Source organism: Ascaphus truei, chromosome 8, assembly GCF_040206685.1.
Source record: "Ascaphus truei isolate aAscTru1 chromosome 8, aAscTru1.hap1, whole genome shotgun sequence".
In the NCBI taxonomy this organism is placed as follows: domain Eukaryota; kingdom Metazoa; phylum Chordata; class Amphibia; order Anura; family Ascaphidae; genus Ascaphus; species Ascaphus truei.
This window is the reverse complement of record NC_134490.1, coordinates 6,024,977-6,045,174: the sequence shown is the minus strand read 5'-3', so window position 1 is coordinate 6,045,174 and position 20,198 is coordinate 6,024,977. Positions and strand designations below refer to the sequence as shown.

General features: G+C 51.7%; 1 protein-coding gene across 1 annotated transcript in view; it reads left to right on the top strand.

The window, feature by feature from the left end:
* The first annotated feature begins 243 nt into the window (after positions 1 to 243).
* ZCCHC24 (zinc finger CCHC-type containing 24) overlaps positions 244 to 20,198 on the top strand; it is a 64,924-nt gene continuing 44,969 nt past the window's right edge. The window contains exon 1 of the mRNA XM_075610253.1: positions 244 to 725. Coding sequence (XP_075466368.1) covers positions 486 to 725 — 240 coding nt within the window. The 5' untranslated portion in view covers positions 244 to 485. The remainder of the gene's footprint in view (positions 726 to 20,198) is intronic.

Below are 20,198 nucleotides of genomic sequence, written 5' to 3'. Positions count from 1 at the left end.
AGTAATAAATAAATCATTCTGAATTTCCAATTTAAAAGAAAACTAAAAATTCCCCATAACCCTCTGCTTCTTGGCAGCCCAGGGGTTAACCTATTTGTTTTTTTGCAATGCATAATTCATATTGCATCTTCATTGAGGACTTGAACAGGTCTCTCTCTGCTGTGATTGGCTGCAGCATCATGAATATGCAACAGGTCCAGCCCTTCTCTGCTACATATGCAGATGAGCCAGCCAATCGGAGCCCTGTGTGGGTGCAGAGAGGAATCACATAGCGGATTGCTGGGCTTGGGAAAGAAGGGGAAAGTTTGCAGCGATGCCCTTACTGAGCACACTGCCAGATCCCTATAGGAAGGAAAGATAGGGGGGCAGGAAGGAGAGGAAGAGAAGGAGGAAGAAGGCGCAGGAGGGAGAAGAAGAAGAAGAAGAAGGGAGAGACTGTGCTGGGAAGGAGGGGGCTGCTTTTTACTTTTTCCAGGGGGGCCAAGATGAGCCTGTTGTCAGCCATAGATACCACTGCTTCAGTATACCAGCCTGCCCAGCTCCTCAACTGGGTCTACCTATCCCTGCAAGATACACACCAAGCCAGTGCCTTTGATGCCTTCAGACCAGAGTCCAACTCTGCCTCCCACCCTGATCTCAACAGCTACTCCAAAAGCCCCCCAGATCTGAACTCCTCCATCCACTCCAGCTATCTGAACAACTTCCTGCAGCTCCAGAGGACTGAGGTGTGTCCCCCCTCTCCCCCTCCCCCCAACTGTCCCTCCTAACACTTCTGTACAAGCTGCTTGTATACCCTGCTCTTCTCTGGGGGGGGGTACACATGCTGCTCTCACTTGCAGGACCCTCTGTGCAGCACCGTGGCATTGGTGGGACACCCCCATCTTCTTCCCTGTCCCCCTCCCTGTGGGGTTCTGTGGGATTAGACACAGGGTCCCAGAGATTTCCTGGGGGGACGTGCTTGGGTTTGGAGTTTACAACACAGTCTTCCTTCCTCTGCCCAGATTTCTACTCGCCTTATATTTGTCCCAGTTTGGGATTAATCACAGGGGGTTATTGGTTTGGGGTGAGTTATGATTAGAACTGTCCGATACCCACACCCAGTTTGTTCTGAATAGTAATGCACACTTTGGCCTGATTCCCTTGTTACACTTTTCCATCTCCCCCTCTCTAAATATTCTTTAGAATACATAATAATATTAGCTATGGGTATCACTCACACTCAAAAAAGTAACACACATTTGATTTCGTTACTCGGAGATCACATACAAAGTAGTTGTGATTTTCCGGGGACATCTCTGTAATAATTTCCTGCAGCTTCACACACACAAAGTGACATTAAATGTCCTTTTTATTCTACTTCATTTCCAATAGAACGGGGGTTTTGCCTGAAACTTCACATTTGGAATAAATTCCCCTTGTCCTTTCCCCTGCCCTGTTTTTTTATTTATTTTTTTAAATTTGTTTAAACCTGAAAGTTCAGCCCCAAATAGCAGCAATTTGCTGATCTGCAGGATTGCTAGTGAACTAGGGAGTGAAAGTCGTTCCTAAAGTGTACAATGAAACAATGTTGCATTATATTTGGGATTCCCATGTGGAAGAATGGATCAGGGACATTTGAGGGGAGCTGTCAGTGTTTGGCAATGTTTACACTCCTGATCTCTATGTTTAAAACAAGAAACATTTCTGCTTGGCTGTGCAGTTTTATTTAAGGGCATCTGGCATTACTCTGGGTAGAAAACTCCTTTTATTTGCTTTAGATCTGCTACAGCCCAGGAAAGTGTAAGGATAAAAGTGTTGACAATCTCTAGAGAATGATTAACCCTGTCAGTGCCAGACGGTCCAGCTGAGCAAAGCAATGCCCTGGCAGGCTCTCTGGAAGTGAAAGGGTTACACAGATTTGTCAGTGAGCTATCCCAGACTATAATATGTATCCTGGGCCTGTACAAAGATTTTTCCATGTGCTGCATCCAAGATCAGTATAAAGATTAATATCAACTTCAGGATTTTTGCAACAAACTTCAAAGTTCCTCTGAAAACCTCCCGGCTAAAATTACATGGTGTTTCATCCAAAATTTCATAAAGTACAGAAAAATCTAGGGCAGCAGTGCACACCGGGGTCAGTGATTCTGCTTCAAACTGCCATCTCACGCTTTGTGGCCCAAATAGTATTATTTATTTTGTGTGTGTGTGTGTGTGTGTGTGTGTGTGTGTATGTATGTATATATATATATATATATATATATATATATATATATATATGTATATATATATATATATATATATATATATATATATATATATATATATATATATATATATATATATATATATATATATATATATATTTCTTCTTCCGGCGATGTTACAATGGATAAAGCAAGAAAGGTTTTTACTTAAAAACAGCCTGGAATGTTATCTGTGGATGAAGCTTATCCCTCCCCTGTGCTGTATGCGGTTTATGACTTAAGGTGTTAAATGGTACATATATATATACATTTGCATTGAGATCCAGCTCTTGGCCATTTTCTCAGAATGTATTTGATTGAGAGGACGGCATGTTGGTTCCCGCCGCTGGGAACTTCGTCAAATGACGGAAATGTCAATCGCTCAATAAAATACTTTTTTGAGAAATTGTCCAAATGCACTGGACTTCCAGGTCATATTTATACCACACTACCTGTACGTTACACCTTGGTTTCCAACTAATAGGAGTGCCTTACCAATTGACTATGTGTGTGTGTGTGTGTGTGTGTGTGTGTGTGTGTGTGTGTGTGTGTGTGTGTGTGTGTGTGTGTGTGTGTGTGTGTGTGTGTGTGTGTGTGTGTGTGTGTGTGTGTATATACATACATGTATATATATATATATACACATAAAGAATATCACTTGTGAGCACATTCACATGTCTTAGGCCGCGCTTATAGTGCCGGCGACGTGACGTCGCCCGAAAACAAATGCATAGCCGCCGCGTGCGCTTATAGTAAGCGTGATGGCGACGGAGCGACATTGCCGTTGCGAAAACTGGTAGCCGGCAAAATTAGATTTTTCAAGGGCTGTCGCCTCATGTGACAGCCCTTGAACCAATCAAAAGCCCGGAAACCCTCGATGCCGCCGCCCAGTGAAACTTTCGCCTGTGGCGATGGCGACGGGTGACGTCACCCGTCGTGTCGCCGTCGCCATCGACGGCACTATAAGCGCGGCCTTAGACAGGTCTGCAACCCTGCCTTTCAGCCATTATCACCTAGCATATAGTGTTCCCACTGCAGCAAGGGATTCTGGGAAATTACATGCAAATAAGCACACAATGTGTCACCTTTTGCATGGAATATCCATTCACATGGAGCATAACTTAAAATGTATATACACATACATACACATAGATATATACATACATATATATATATATATATATATATATATATATATATGTGTGTGTGTGTGTGTGTATATATATATTTTCTTCAGTATTAGGTGATACTTTTTTATTATTATTTACATACGGGCAGATAAAGGGAAAGAAAGTTCTAATAATATTTGTTGAAGTAGTGGAATGGTCTTAAACAGCTGGTGTACCTGTGTCTGTTTCGGAGACACTCTTGGGAATCTCATTTTGGAAAGATTTATGCTCTTGAAAAAGGAAGTTTCTCTTAAATAAATCTGCTTATCTTTGGAAAGAAAATAAAACCGCAAGCTTGCCCCCCCCCCCCACAACCCCCCAATATAAAAAATAGTGCTACTCTGCAGCTAACTATGGTAACGTCACTAATCCTTTCGATGCCAGAGGGCTCTACAATGCATTTCGGGCCCCTAAGTGTCACTGAAAATTCCCAGTCACTGCACTCTAGTTACTGCAGCATAGACAGCGCTGCAGCACTCTGTACTCGGGAACGTGTCTGCGAAGCCTGTAAGCTCAGAGAAGGGACGCTCGGACAGAGTCACAGGGCAACACACATTTAAAGTAGCGGCTCCCAAATCGATCTTTCAAGCGATTTGGCGTTTCCCCCCCCCAGCAGTGAGACCCGACAACTAAACCGGATTAAGGAAACGACTCCGGGTTCTAAGTCTCGCGATGGAAGCTCTCACACCCGGCTCCCCACATGTCTGCTAGCATGTGAATATGTACTTTCGCTGTATATTTGGTTGGTGCTGTATAAACATTATACATGTAAAATGTCGTTTGGTCTTATAATGTTTTTTTAATAAAGACCTCATCAGCAGAGGTGGGCAACTGCAGTCCTCAAGGGCCACCAACAGGTCAGGTTTTCAGGATATCTCTGCATCGGCACAGGTGGTGCAGTCGAAGACTGATCCACTGAGCCTCCTGTGCTGAAGCAGGAATATCCTGAAAACCTGACCTGTTGGTGGCCCTTGAGGACTGGAGTTGCCCGACCCTGCTCAACAGCTTTAATGCTTTTTTTTTGCAGTGTCTAACCTCTGCAGTGCCTCGCGTTACCGTCTGCTGGCGGGTGACTTATTTCATTCTTTTGCTGACAGAGAGGTGCTAAATTTAGATTAAAACATCTGTAATTTTTTTTTTTTTTAACTAATTACTTTTTATTTATTTCTGGGGATTATAACTTTTCAAGCAGAAACTGGATCGTTTTGATTTATGGGACCACATTTACTAAATGGGGCTTAGCCTTAAGGCATTTTATGGCCTAGTCACTTGAATGGCTTAGCACTGTTTAGTTATTCTGGCTGTTATAGCGCGTTAGCCAAGTGCAGATTTCTGAATTTAATGTATTCTGGATAGCTCATCTGAAAATATAAAAATGTGCAGATGCAGCGGCTTTTTGGACTGGATGTACAGCCAGTCATCTTGGGATAGCTGTTTTTTTAAATCATAATATGCTGAATTCACAGACTTTATTGAAACAAATAATAATACAAATACCCCATAGGCCCCAAACACTGCTAAATGATTGAAGATTGTACAAATGGTGTGTGTATATCCACCAAAGCCCCTCCTCTTGCACACCCGGCAGGTTTGTGTTAGGTGAGGGTTGATCCCAGCTTGTGTTAGGTCAGGGTTGGTCCCGGCTTGTTGTGTTAGGTGTGGGTTGATCCCGGCTTGTTGTGTTAGATGAGTGTTGATCCCGGCTTGTTGTGTTAGGTGTGGGTTGATCCTAGCTTGTTGTGTTAGATGAGTGTTGATCCCGGCTTGTTGTGTTAGGTGAGGGTTGGTCCCGGCTTGTTGTGTTAGGTGAGGGTTGGTCCCGGCTTGTTGTGTTAGGTGAGGGCTGGTCCCGGCTTGTTGTGTTAGGTGAGGGTTGATCCCGGCTTCTTGTGTTAGGTGAGTGTTGATCCCGGCTTGTTGTGTTAGGTGAGTGTTGATCCCGGCTTGTTGTGTTAGGTGTGGGTTGATCCCGGCTTGTTGTGTTAGGTGAGTGTTGATCCCGGCTTGTTGTGTTAGGTGAGGGTTGATCCCGGCTTGTTGTGTTAGGTGAGTGTTGATCCCGGCTTGTTGTGTTAGGTGTGGGTTGATCCCGGCTTGTTGTGTTAGGTGAGGGTTGATCCCGGCTTGTTGTGTTAGGTGAGGGTTCGGCTTGTTGTGTTAGGTGAGGGTTGGTCCCGGCTTGTTGTGTTAGGTGAGGGTTGGTCCCGGCTTGTTGTGTAGGTGACGGTTCGGCTTGTTGTGTTAGATGAGTGTTGATCCAGGCTTGTTGTGTTTTTTGAGGGTTGATCCCGGCTTGTTGTGTTTTTTGAGGGTTGATCCCGGCTTGTTGTGTTAGATGAGGGTTGATCCCAGCTTGTTGTGTTTTTTGAGGGTTGATTCCGGCTTGTTGTGTTAGGTGATGGTTAATCCTAGCTTGTTGTGTTAGATGAGTGTTGATCCCGGCTTATTGTGTTAGGTGAGGGTTGATCCCGGCTTGTTGTGTTAGGTGAGGGCTGGTCCCGGCTTGTTGTGTTAGGTGAGGGTTGATCCCGGCTTGTTGTGTTAGGTGAGGGTTGATCCCGGCTTGTTGTGTTAGGTGAGGGTTCGGCTTGTTGTGTAGGTGACGGTTCGGCTTGTTGTGTTAGGTGAGGGTTGGTCCCGGCTTGTTGTGTTAGGTGTGGGTTGGTCCCGGCTTGTTGTGTTAGGTGAGGGTTGATCCCGGCTTGTTGTGTTAGGTGAGGGTTGATCCCGGCTTGTTGTGTTAGGTGAGTGTTGATCCCGGCTTGTTGTGTTAGGTGAGGGCTGGTCCCGGCTTGTTGTGTTAGGTGAGGGTTGGTCCCGGCTTGTTGTGTTAGGTGAGGGCTGGTCCCGGCTTGTTGTGTTAGGTGAGGGTTGATCCCGGCTTGTTGTGTTAGGTGAGTGTTGATCCCGGCTTGTTGTGTTAGGTGAGTGTTGATCCCGGCTTGTTGTGTTTTTTGAGGGTTGATCCCGGCTTGTTGTGTTAGGTGAGGGTTCGGCTTGTTGTGTTAGGTGAGGGTTGGTCCCGGCTTGTTGTGTTAGGTGTGGGTTGGTCCCGGCTTGTTGTGTTAGGTGACGGTTCTGCTTGTTGTGTTAGATGAGTGTTGATCCAGGCTTGTTGTGTTAGGTGAGGGTTGGTCCCGGCTTGTTGTGTTAGGTGAGGGTTGGTCCCGGCTTGTTGTGTTAGGTGAGGGTTGGTCCCGGCTTGTTGTGTTAGGTGAGGGTTGGTCCCGGCTTGTTGTGTTAGATGAGTGTTGATCCAGGCTTGTTGTGTTTTTTGAGGGTTGATCCCGGCTTGTTGTGTTTTTTGAGGGTTGATCCCGGCTTGTTGTGTTAGGTGAGGGTTGGTCCCGGCTTGTTGTGTTAGGTGTGGGTTGGTCCCGGCTTGTTGTGTTAGGTGTGGGTTGATCTCGGTTTGTTGTGTTAGATGAGTGTTGATCCTGGCTTGTTGTGTTAGGTGAGGGTTGGTCCCGGTTTGTTGTGTTAGATGAGTGTTGGTCCTGGCTTGTTGTGTTAGGTGAGGGTTGGTCCCGGCTTGTTGTTTTAGTTGAGGGTTGATCCTGGCTTGTTGTGTTAGATGAGTGTTGGTCCCGGCTTGTTGTGTTAGGTGAGGGTTCGGCTTGTTGTGTTAGGTGAGGGTTGGTCCCGGCTTGTTGTGTTTTTTGAGGGTTGGTCCCGGCTTGTTGTGTTAGGTGAGGGTCGATATATATAGGAAAAAATGGGACAGGCACTCCAAGTTCCAATATATATTGCAATTTTTTTTTGTGTGTGTCTATCTAAGTCCTTACCAGCTGAAACCACTCTCTCCCTTGGCCTATCTCCAATTCTACTTGGTTAACTACACCAGGTCAGAAATGTACACTAAATATATGATGTTTTTTAAGATTTGTTTCCACCATACTATGAATAATCCTTCTCCCACCGCCCCTGGCAGCAGGAAGATATCTATCATCGCGAATACAACATACTCTTCTTCAGGATCGCTTACCTACATTGAACGGCGGTGACTTCCAGGAAAGCAATATAAAACCTTGGAAGGGTATTTAAAACATTTGTTACAGAAGTATGTTGCATTGGGACATTCACTAACTAGAGTACTATTGGCGTGCGGAGTGCGTCGCCCTGATGAAAGTGGCACTGTGCTTGAAATGCGTCGGCTGGCTCCAGGATTGCACAATTTAGCATTTTGCATTCATATGAAAACGGTCAGCAGCAGGGAGACCACAGAGGGGGAGCGTGGGGGATTTATTCACCTCTGGACTTTCCCTAAAAGTTAGGGGGCTTGTTCCTCTTGCCCTTCCCCCCTCCCCATTGGTTGTGAGGGGGCATTTTCAAATCTATGTCACAATTTAACTCATACACACCACACTAAGGCTGCGTTTATAGTAAGGGCGACAGTGACGCAACCGCGTGACGTCATCCGTCGCCGTCCCTATAGGGTTTCCTGCACTCTGGTGCAGGAGACAGGAGAGGGCGACCGGGGAGGCGTGGCGGGGGTGTGGCGGAGGCGTGGCAGTGAGCGGTTCGCCCTCATTGGCTGAACCGCTCACGTGCCGCTGACGTCACACGCCGATCGCTGAAGAAATCAAAATCCTTTCACTTCCAGCGACCGCTTGACGTCAGCCGTCGCAGTCGCACCCACCATGGGAACCCGCGACGGATAGCATGTACCTACTACAGCAGTCGCCGTAGCCAGTACTATAAACGCAGCCTGAGGCCGCGCATATAGTGCCTGTGACCGCGACGCGTGACGTCACCCGTTGCCGTTAGCGAAAGTTTTATTTTGCTTTGCGGCGGCGTCGCGGACGACCAGGCCATTGATTGGTTCAGGGGCTGTCACATGAGGCGACAGCCCCATAAAAATCAAATATTCCCGGCTGCAAAAAATTACTTTAAGCGCACGCGGCGGCGACAATGCATTTGTTTTCGGGCGACGTCGCGTCGCCGGCACTATAAGCGCGCCCTAAGGCCTTGCCCCCGCTGCCTACTACAGCGTCCGCTGTGGTGGACGCTGCACGCACGAGAGCCATCCCCTCAATGGCGCCGGGCCCGCTGCGAGGGGGGGCCGCAGCGCTCGGGCGAGAGTTGCTCCTGCTCTCAATAGAATTGAGAGCAGGACTTGCGCTGAGCGATTAGGCACGCCCCCCGGCGGTTCAGCCAATGAGGACGAAACTGCCGGGTGATGTCATGGCCGCGCCCCCGTCACTCCCTGCCACGCCCCCCCCGGTCTCTCTGCCTGCAGTGAGCTGCAGACCGGGGAATCGGCTGAACGTGCCGCCAATCTCGCGGGCGCGCGTTACAGCGGCGTTACCGGGGCCTTAGCCTAACAGAGGAAAAGTGCTACAATGTTTCCAAACCTAAAGTGATTGGTATAAAGCAGGGGTGGGCAACTCCAGTCCTCAAGGGCCACCAACAGGTCAGGTTTTCAGGATATCCCTGCTTCAGCACAACTGGTGGCTTTCGAAAACTGAGCCGCTGATTGAGCCACTTGTGCTGAAGCATCTTTAAACCTAACCTGTTGGTGGCCCTTGAGAACTAGAGTTGTCCACCCCTGGTATACAGTAGTCTTTTACACCAAGCATGATATACAGTGTGTGTATGCGTGTGTACGTGTGTACGTGTGTGTGTGTACGTGTGTGTACGTGTGTGTGTGTGTGTGTACGTGTGTGTGTGTACGTGTGTATGTAGTACTAAGTATTTGGAATTGGGGCTTTAATAGACAATTGTGGTTAATTTAAGCTCGGGCCTTTGTTGGTTTCTCGGCAGTGCCCTGGCATTTTGAGAGCTCTAATGAAAGACTATCTAAGCACAGTGAATAGAGCGTACACGCTGATAACTCCTCTTTTAAACAACATGTAATGCTGTCAGAATACAAATGACCCGTAACAGTTAAACGATTGAGTGTTGCTGGTGTGTATGGAGTGGGGGGGGGGGGGGGGGGTGTTAGAGCTCTCCCTAATGATACAGGGTTGGGGTTGGTTGGCATTTTGTGTGCATGTGCTAATAAAGCACGAAACTCCCACTTTTAACACCTTTGTTGCCAGAGAAGCCAGTAATGCGTTGGGTAATTTCTCCGGCAACAAGACGTTTAAGCGACAAAGGAGTTTTGTATATCAGCCATTGTGGGGCTACTTTCACCCATTTCATAGAACGATAAGCCGGTAAAACACTGTTAACAACGAGATAACGGGTAATACAGGCATACCCCGGTTTGAGGACACTCACTTTAAGTTCACTCGCGAGTAAGGACATATCGCCCAATAGGCAAACGGCAGCTCACGCATGCGCCTGTCAGCACATCCTGAACAGCAATACAGGCTCCCTACCTGTACCGAAGCTGTGCACAAGCGGGGAGATTATAGAGCCTGTTACACATGCGTTATTTACATTAGTTATGCACGTATATGACGATTGCCGTACAGTACATGCATCGATAAGTGGGAAAAAGTTAGAGCTTCACTTTAAGTACATTTTCACTTTACATACATGCTCCGGTCCCATTGCGTACGTTAATGCGGGGTGTGCCTGTGTTACATACATGCTCCGGTCCCATTGCGTACGTTAATGCGGGGTATGCCTGTATTACATATATGCTCCCGTCCCATTGCGTACGTTAATGCGGGGTATGCCTGTGTTACATACACGCTCCCGTCCCATTGCGTACATTAATGCGGGGTATGCCTGTGTTACATACACGCTCCCGTCCCATTGCGTACGTTAATGCGGGGTATGCCTGTGTTACATACACGCTCCAGTCCCATTGCGTACGTAAATGCGGGGTGTGCCTGTGTTACATACATGCTCCGGTCCCATTGCGTACGTTAATGCGGGGTATGCCTGTGTTACATACATGCTCTGATCCCGTTGCGTACGTTAATGCGGGGTATGCCTGTGTTACATACATGCTGCGGTCCTATTGCGTACGTTAATGCGGGGTATGCCTGTGTTACATACATGCTGCGGTCCTATTGCGTACGTTAATGCGGGGTATGCCTGTGTTACATACATGCTCCGGTCCCATTGCGTACGTAAATGCGGGGTATGCCTGTGTTACATACATGCTCCCGTCCCACTGCGTACGTTAATGCGGGGTATGCCTGTGTTACATACATGCTCCAGTCCCATTGCGTACGTTAATGCGGGGTATGCCTGTGTTACATACATGCTCCGGTCCCATTGCGTACGTTAATGCGGGGTGTGCCTGTGTTACATACATGCTCCGGTCCCATTGCGTACGTTAATGCGGGGTATGCCTGTGTTACATACATGCTCCCATCCCGTTGCGTACGTTAATGCGGGGTATGCCTGTGTTACATACATGCTCCGGTCCCACTGCGTACGTTAATGCGGGGTATGCCTGTGTTACATACACGCTCCCGTCCCATTGCGTACGTTAATGCGGGGTATGCCTGTGTTACATACATGCTCCCGTCCCATTGCGTACGTTAATGCGGGTATGCCTGTGTTACATACACGCTCCGGTCCCATTGCGTATGTTAATGCGGGGTATGCCTGTGTTACATACATGCTCCGGTCCCATTGCGTACGTTAATGCGGGGTATGCCTGTGTTACATACATGCTCCGGTCCCATTGCGTACGTTAATGCGGGGTATGCCTGTTACATACACGCTCCCGTCCCATTGCGTACGTTAATGCGGGGTATGCCTGTGTTACATACATGCTCCGGTCCCATTGCGTACGTTAATGCGGGGTATGCCTGTGTTACATACACGCTCCCGTCCCATTGCGTACGTTAATGCGGGGTATGCCTGTGTTACATACACGCTCTGGTCCCATTGCGTACGTTAATGCGGGGTATGCCTGTGTTGCATACATGCTCCGGTCCCATTGCGTATGTTAATGCGGGGTATGCCTGTGTTACATACATGCTCCGGTCCCATTGCGTACGTTAATGCGGGGTATGCCTGTGTTACATACACGCTCCCGTCCCATTGCGTACGTTAATGCGGGGTATGCCTGTGTTACATACACGCTCTGGTCCCATTGCGTACGTTAATGCGGGGTATGCCTGTGTTACATACATGCTCCGGTCCCATTGCGTACGTTAATGCGGGTATGCCTGTGTTACATACACGCTCCCGTCCCACTGCGTACGTTAATGCGGGGTATGCCTGTGTTACATACATGCTCCGGTCCCATTGCGTACGTTAATGCGGGGTATGCCTGTGTTACATACACGCTCCGGTCCCATTGCGTACGTTAATGCGGGGTATGCCTGTGTTACATACACGCTCCGGTCCCATTGCGTACGTTAATGCGGGGTATGCCTGTGTTACATACATGCTCCGGTCCCATTGCGTACGTTAATGCGGGTATGCCTGTGTTACATACACGCTCCCGTCCCACTGCGTACGTTAATGCGGGGTATGCCTGTGTTACATACATGCTCCGGTCCGATTGCGTACGTTAATGCGGGGTATGCCTGTGTTACATACACGCTCCGGTCCCATTGCGTACGTTAATGCGGGGTATGCCTGTGTTACATACACGCTCCGGTCCCATTGCGTACGTTAATGCGGGGTATGCCTGTGTTACATACACGCTCCGGTCCCATTGCGTACGTTAATGCGGGGTATGCCTGTGTTACATACACTCTCCGGTCCCATTGCGTACGTTAATGCGGGGTATGCCTGTGTTACATACACGCTCCCGTCCCATTGCGTACGTTAATGCGGGGTATGCCTGTGTTACATACACGCTCCCGTCCCATTGCGTACGTTAATGCGGGGTGTGCCTGTGTTACATACACGCTCCCGTCCCATTGCGTACGTTAATGCGGGGTATGCCTGTGTTACATACACGCTCCCGTCCCACTGCGTACGTTAATGCGGGGTGTGCCTGTGTTACATACACGCTCCGGTCCCATTGCGTACGTTAATGCGGGGTATGCCTGTGTTACATACACGCTCCCGTCCCACTGCGTACGTTAATGCGGGGTGTGCCTGTGTTACATACATGCTCCCGTCCCATTGCGTACGTTAATGCGGGGTGTGCCTGTGTTACATACATGCTCCCGTCCCATTGTGTACGTTAATGCGGGGTATGCCTGTGTTACATACACGCCCGCCGTCCCATTGCGTACGTTAATGCGGGGTATGCCTGTGTTACATACATGCCCCCGTCCTATTGCGTACGTTAATGCGGGGTATGCCTGTGTTACATACACGCCCCCGTCCCATTGTGTACGTTAATGCGGGGTATGCCTGTGTTACATACATGCTCCGGTCCCATTGCGTATGTTAATGCGGGGTATGCCTGTGTTACATACATGCTCTGGTCCCATTGCGTACGTTAATGCGGGGTATGCCTGTGTTACATACACGCTCCCGTCCCATTGCGTACGTTAATGCGGGGTATGCCTGTGTTACATACACGCTCCCGTCCCATTGCGTACGTTAATGCGGGGTATGCCTGTGTTACATACACGCTCCGGTCCCACTGCGTACGTTAATGCGGGGTATGCCTGTGTTACATACATGCTCCGGTCCCATTGCGTACGTTAATGCGGGGTATGCCTGTGTTACATACATGCTCTGGTCCCATTGCGTACGTTAATGCGGGGTATGCCTGTGTTACATACACGCTCCCGTCCCATTGCGTACGTTAATGCGGGGTATGCCTGTGTTACATACACGCTCCGGTCCCATTGCGTACGTTAATGCGGGGTATGCCTGTGTTACATACATGCTCCGGTCCCATTGCGTACGTTAATGCGGGGTATGCCTGTGTTACATACACGCTCCGGTCCCATTGCGTACGTTAATGCGGGGTATGCCTGTGTTACATACACGCTCCGGTCCCATTGCGTACGTTAATGCGGGGTATGCCTGTGTTACATACATGCTCCGGTCCCACTGCGTACGTTAATGCGGGGTATGCCTGTGTTACATACATGCTCCGGTCCCTTTGCGTACGTTAATGCGGGGTATGCCTGTGTTACATACATGCTCCGGTCCCATTGCGTACGTTAATGCGGGGTATGCCTGTGTTACATACACGCTCCGGTCCCATTGCGTACGTTAATGCGGGGTATGCCTGTGTTACATACACGCTCCGTTCCCACTGCGTACGTTAATGCGGGGTATGCCTGTGTTACATACACGCTCCCGTCCCATTGCGTACGTTAATGTGGGGTATGCCTGTGTTACATACACGCTCCCGTCCCATTGCGTACGTTAATGCGGGGTATGCCTGTGTTACATACATACTCCGGTCCCATTGCGTACGTTAATGCGGGGTATGCCTGTGTTCCATACATGCTCCCGTCCCATTGCGTACGTTAATGCGGGGTATGCCTGTGTTACATACACGCTCCCGTCCCACTGCGTACGTTAATGCGGGGTATGCCTGTGTTACATACATGCTCCCGTCCCATTGCATACTGTACGTTAATGCGGGGTATGCCTGTGTTACATACACGCTCCCGTCCCATTGCGTACGTTAATGCGGGGTATGCCTGTGTTACATACATGCTCCCGTCCCATTGCGTACGTTAATGCGGGGTATGCCTGTGTTACATACACGCTCCCGTCCCATTGCGTACGTTAATGCGGGGTATGCCTGTGTTACATACATACTCCCGTCCCATTGCGTACGTTAATGCGGGGTATGCCTGTATTACATACATGCTCCGGTCTCATTGCGTATGTTAATGCGGGGTATGCCTGTGTTACATACATGCTCCGGTCTCATTGCGTACGTTAATGCGGGGTATGCCTGTGTTACATACACGCTCCCGTCCCATTGCGTACGTTAATGAGGGGTATGCCTGTGTTACATAAATACTCCCGTCCCATTGCGTACGTTAATGCGGGGTATGCCTGTGTTACATACATACTCCCGTCCCATTGCGTACGTTAATGCGGGGTATGCCTGTGTTACATACCTACTCCCGTCCCATTGCGTACGTTAATGCGGGGTATGCCTGTGTTACATACACGCTCCCGTCCCATTGCGTACGTTAATGCGGGGTATGCCTGTGTTACATACATGCTCCGGTCCCATTGCGTACGTTAATGCGGGGTATGCCTGTGTTACATACACGCTCCGGTCCCATTGCGTACGTTAATGCGGGGTATGCCTGTGTTACATACACGCTCCGGTCCCATTGCGTACGTTAATGCGGGGTATGCCTGTGTTACATACACGCTCCGGTCCCATTGCGTACGTTAATGCGGGGTATGCCTGTGTTACATACACGCTCCGGTCCCATTGCGGACGTTAATGCGGGGTATGCCTGTGTTACATACACGCTCCCGTCCCATTGCGTACGTTAATGCGGGGTATGCCTGTGTTACATACACACTCCCGTCCCATTGCGTACGTTAATGCGGGGTGTGCCTGTGTTACATACATGCTCCCGTCCCATTGCGTACGTTAATGCGGGGTATGCCTGTGTTACATACACGCTCCCGTCCCACTGCGTACGTTAATGCGGGGTGTGCCTGTGTTACATACACGCTCCGGTCCCATTGCGTACGTTAATGCGGGGTATGCCTGTGTTACATACATGCTCCGGTCCCATTTCGTACGTTAATGCAGGGTATGCCTGTGTTACATACATGCTCCCGTCCCATTGCGTACGTAAATGCGGGGTATACCTGTGTTACATACATGCTGCGGTCCCACTGCGTACGTTAATGCGGGGTATGCCTGTATTACATACATGCTCCCGTCCCATTGCGTACGTTAATGCGGGGTATGCCCGTGTTACATACATGCTCCCGTCCCATTGCGTACGTAAATGCGGGGTATGCCTGTGTTACATACATGCTCCGGTCCCATTGCGAACGTTAATGCGGGGTATGCCTGTGTTACATACATGCTCCGGTCCCATTGCGTACGTTAATGCGGGGTATGCCTGTGTTACATACATGCTCCGGTCCCATTGCGTACGTTAATGCGGGGTATGCCTGTGTTACATACATGCTCCCGTCCCATTGCGTACGTTAATGCGGGGTGTGCCTGTGTTACATACATGCTCCCGTCCCATTGTGTACGTTAATGCGGGGTATGCCTGTGTTACATACACGCCCGCCGTCCCATTGCGTACGTTAATGCGGGGTATGCCTGTGTTACATACATGCCCCCGTCCTATTGCGTACGTTAATGCGGGGTATGCCTGTGTTACATACACGCCCCCGTCCCATTGTGTACGTTAATGCAGGGTATGCCTGTGTTACATACATGCTCCGGTCCCATTGCGTATGTTAATGCGGGGTATGCCTGTGTTACATACATGCTCTGGTCCCATTGCGTACGTTAATGCGGGGTATGCCTGTGTTACATACACGCTCCCGTCCCATTGCGTACGTTAATGCGGGGTATGCCTGTGTTACATACACGCTCCCGTCCCATTGCGTACGTTAATGCGGGGTATGCCTGTGTTACATACACGCTCCGGTCCCACTGCGTACGTTAATGCGGGGTATGCCTGTGTTACATACATGCTCCGGTCCCATTGCGTATGTTAATGCGGGGTATGCCTGTGTTACATACATGCTCTGGTCCCATTGCGTACGTTAATGCGGGGTATGCCTGTGTTACATACACGCTCCCGTCCCATTGCGTACGTTAATGCGGGGTATGCCTGTGTTACATACACGCTCCGGTCCCATTGCGTACGTTAATGCGGGGTATGCCTGTGTTACATACACGCTCCGGTCCCATTGCGTACGTTAATGCGGGGTATGCCTGTGTTACATACACGCTCCGGTCCCATTGCGTACGTTAATGCGGGGTATGCCTGTGTTACATACACGCTCCGGTCCCATTGCGTACGTTAATGCGGGGTATGCCTGTGTTACATACATGCTCCGGTCCCACTGCGTACGTTAATGCGGGGTATGCCTGTGTTACATACATGCTCCGGTCCCTTTGCGTACGTTAATGCGGGGTATGCCTGTGTTACATACATGCTCCGGTCCCATTGCGTACGTTAATGCGGGGTATGCCTGTGTTACATACACGCTCCGGTCCCATTGCGTACGTTAATGCGGGGTATGCCTGTGTTACATACACGCTCCGTTCCCACTGCGTACGTTAATGCGGGGTATGCCTGTGTTACATACACGCTCCCGTCCCATTGCGTACGTTAATGTGGGGTATGCCTGTGTTACATACACGCTCCCGTCCCATTGCGTACGTTAATGCGGGGTATGCCTGTGTTACATACATACTCCGGTCCCATTGCGTACGTTAATGCGGGGTATGCCTGTGTTACATACATGCTCCCGTCCCATTGCGTACGTTAATGCGGGGTATGCCTGTGTTACATACACGCTCCCGTCCCACTGCGTACGTTAATGCGGGGTATGCCTGTGTTACATACATGCTCCCGTCCCATTGCATACGTTAATGCGGTGTATGCCTGTGTTACATACACGCTCCCGTCCCATTGCGTACGTTAATGCGGGGTATGCCTGTGTTACATACATGCTCCCGTCCCATTGCGTACGTTAATGCGGGGTATGCCTGTGTTACATACACGCTCCCGTCCCATTGCGTACGTTAATGCGGGGTATGCCTGTGTTACATACATACTCCCGTCCCATTGCGTACGTTAATGCGGGGTATGCCTGTATTACATACATGCTCCGGTCTCATTGCGTATGTTAATGCGGGGTATGCCTGTGTTACATACATGCTCCGGTCTCATTGCGTACGTTAATGCGGGGTATGCCTGTGTTACATACACGCTCCCGTCCCATTGCGTATGTTAATGAGGGGTATGCCTGTGTTACATACATACTCCCGTCCCATTGCGTACGTTAATGCGGGGTATGCCTGTGTTACATACATACTCCCGTCCCATTGCGTACGTTAATGCGGGGTATGCCTGTGTTACATACATACTCCCGTCCCATTGCGTACGTTAATGCGGGGTATGCCTGTGTTACATACACGCTCCCGTCCCATTGCGTACGTTAATGCGGGGTATGCCTGTGTTACATACATGCTCCGGTCCCATTGCGTACGTTAATGCGGGGTATGCCTGTGTTACATACACGCTCCCGTCCCATTGCGTACGTTAATGCGGGGTATGCCTGTATTACATACATGCTCCGGTCTCATTGCGTATGTTAATGCGGGGTATGCCTGTACATTGTTACCTGTGTGTTTACCCACTTCTCACCTCACTTATTCGCACGCTACTCACTAATCACCCCAGCTAAACCATATCCGCAGTATTAATCACCTCCCCCAGGCTGGCGTTGGGCTGATCTTGTCTATGTATATAACGGCCGCTATGTAAGATAAGACTCGCCAACCTGGACTAGATGATGCGGTTCGTAATACTAACAACGTTACACTTATTCATATATTAACCCCTTGGAAACCCAAGTGGTCAGCTAGTCGTCTCCAACCCCTGGCTAGCTGGTCACTTGGGGTACTAAAAACTTCACATTTCCACATATGGATATTATGTGTTGCGTATTTTTATTTGTAGAGTGTTTCTTGTCCGTTAACCCCTGTGGTGCCTGAAACATGACTTTCCAATGCATTGGTATCCTCAAGCATCACAAGGGTTAAATCATTGTCTGACAAGGTTTTGTGATTTGTGTTTTGTTAACACACACACACACACACACACACACACACACACACACACACACACACACACACACACACACACACTCATCTTTCAATGGGCCCTCGGTCTCTGCTAACACCATATTATCCTGTGATCACAGGGCCAGGTGACATGGATATACAGTATAGACCCCGGCAGTTACTGTGGCACCGTGTTATACAAGGGGTAGATTTACACGGTTCTTGGGCACTTTTGTCACTTATAATAGGAAGTACAGACTTAGTGACACAAACTGAATCAGCCTGTAGATTGTCACCCTGCAATGTGAGGGACACATATTGGGGGGGAGGCGGTGGGAAGGGGGGGGAGGCGGTGGGAAGGAGGGGGGAGGCGGTGGGAAGGGGGGGGAGGCGGTGGGAAGGGGGTGGGAAGGAGGTGGGGAGGCGGTGGGAAGGGAGGCGGTGGGAAGGGGCGGTGGGAAGGGGGGGGCGGTGGGAAGGGGGGGGGCGGTGGGAAGGGGGGGGGGCGGTGGGAAGGGGGGGGGGGCGGTGGGAAGGGGGGGGGCGGTGGGAAGGGGGGGGGCGGTGGGAAGGGGGGGGCGGGCGGTGGGAAGGGGGGGGGCGGGCGGTGGGAAGGGGGAGGGGAGGCGGTGGGAAGGGGGGGGGGGAGGCGGTGGGAAGGGGGGGGGGAGGCGGTGGGAAGGGGGGGGAGGCGGTGGGAAGGGGGAGGGGAGGCGGTGGGAAGGGGGGAGGGGAGGCGGTGGGAAGGGGGAGGGGAGGCGGTGGGAAGGGGGGAGGGGAGGCGGTGGGAAGGGGGAGGGGAGGCGGTGGGAAGGGGGAGGGGGGGCGGTGGGAAGGGGGGGGCGGTGGGAAGGGGGGGGCGGTGGGAAGGGGGGGGGGCGGTGGGAAGGGGGGGGGCGGGCGGTGGGAAGGGGGAGGGGAGGCGGTGGGAAGGGGGGGGAGGCGGTGGGAAGGGGGGGGGGGAGGCGGTGGGAAGGGGGGGGGGAGGCGGTGGGAAGGGGGGGGAGGCGGTGGGAAGGGGGAGGGGAGGCGGTGGGAAGGGGGGAGGGGAGGCGGTGGGAAGGGGGAGGGGAGGCGGTGGGAAGGGGGGAGGGGAGGCGGTGGGAAGGGGGAGGGGAGGCGGTGGGAAGGGGGAGGGGAGGCGGTGGGAAGGGGGGAGGGGGGGCAGTGAACAGGAAGGGGGGCAGTGGACAGGAAGGGGGGGTAGTGGACAGGAGGGGGGGGGCAGTGGACAGGAGGGGGGGGCAGTGGACAGGAGGGGGGGGGGAGTGGACAGGAGGGGGACGCAGTGGACAGGAGGGGGGGCAGTGGACAGGAGGGGGGGGCAGTGGACAGGAGGGGGGGCAGTGGACAGGAGGGGGGGGCAGTGGACAGGAGGGGGGGCAGTGGACAGGAGGGGGATGCAGTGGACAGGAGGGGGGGGCAGTGGACAGGAGGGGGGGCAGTGGACAGGAGGGGGGGCAGTGGACAGGAGGGGGGGCAGTGGACAGGAGGGGGGGGCAGTGGACAGGAGGGGGGGGCAGTGGACAGGAGGGGGGGGGCAGTGGACAGGAGGAGGGGGGCAGTGGACAGTAGGGGGGGGCAGTGGACAGTAGGGGGGGCAGTGGACAGGAGGGGGGGCAGTGGACAGGAGGGGGGGCAGTGGACAGGAGGGGGACGCAGTGGACAGGAGGGGGACGCAGTGGACAGGAGGGGGGGCAGTGGACAGGAGGGGGGGCAGTGGACAGGAGGGGGGGCAGTGGACAGGAGGGGGGGCAGTGGACAGGAGGGGGACGCAGTGGACAGGAGGGGGGGCAGTGGAGAGGAGGGGGGGGCAGTGGACAGGAGGGGGGGCAGTGGACAGGAGGGGGATGCAGTGGACAGGAGGGGGGGGCAGTGGACAGGAGGGGGGGGGCAGTGGACAGGAGGGGGGGGTCAGTGGACAGGAGGGGGGGGCAGTGGACAGGAGGGGGGGGGCAGTGGACAGGAGGGGGGGGCAGTGGACAGGAGGGGGGGGGGGCAGTGGACAGGAGGGGGGGGCAGTGGACAGTAGGGGGGGCAGTGGACAGGAGAGGGGGGGCAGTGGACAGGAGGGGGGGGGCTGTGGACAGGAGAGGGGGGGCAGTGGACAGGAGAGGGGGGCAGTGGACAGGAGGGGTGGGGCTGTGGACAGGAGGGGGTGGGGCTGTGGACAGGATGGGGGGCTGTGGACAGGAGGGGGGGGGCAGTGGACAGGAGGAGGGGGGGCAGTGG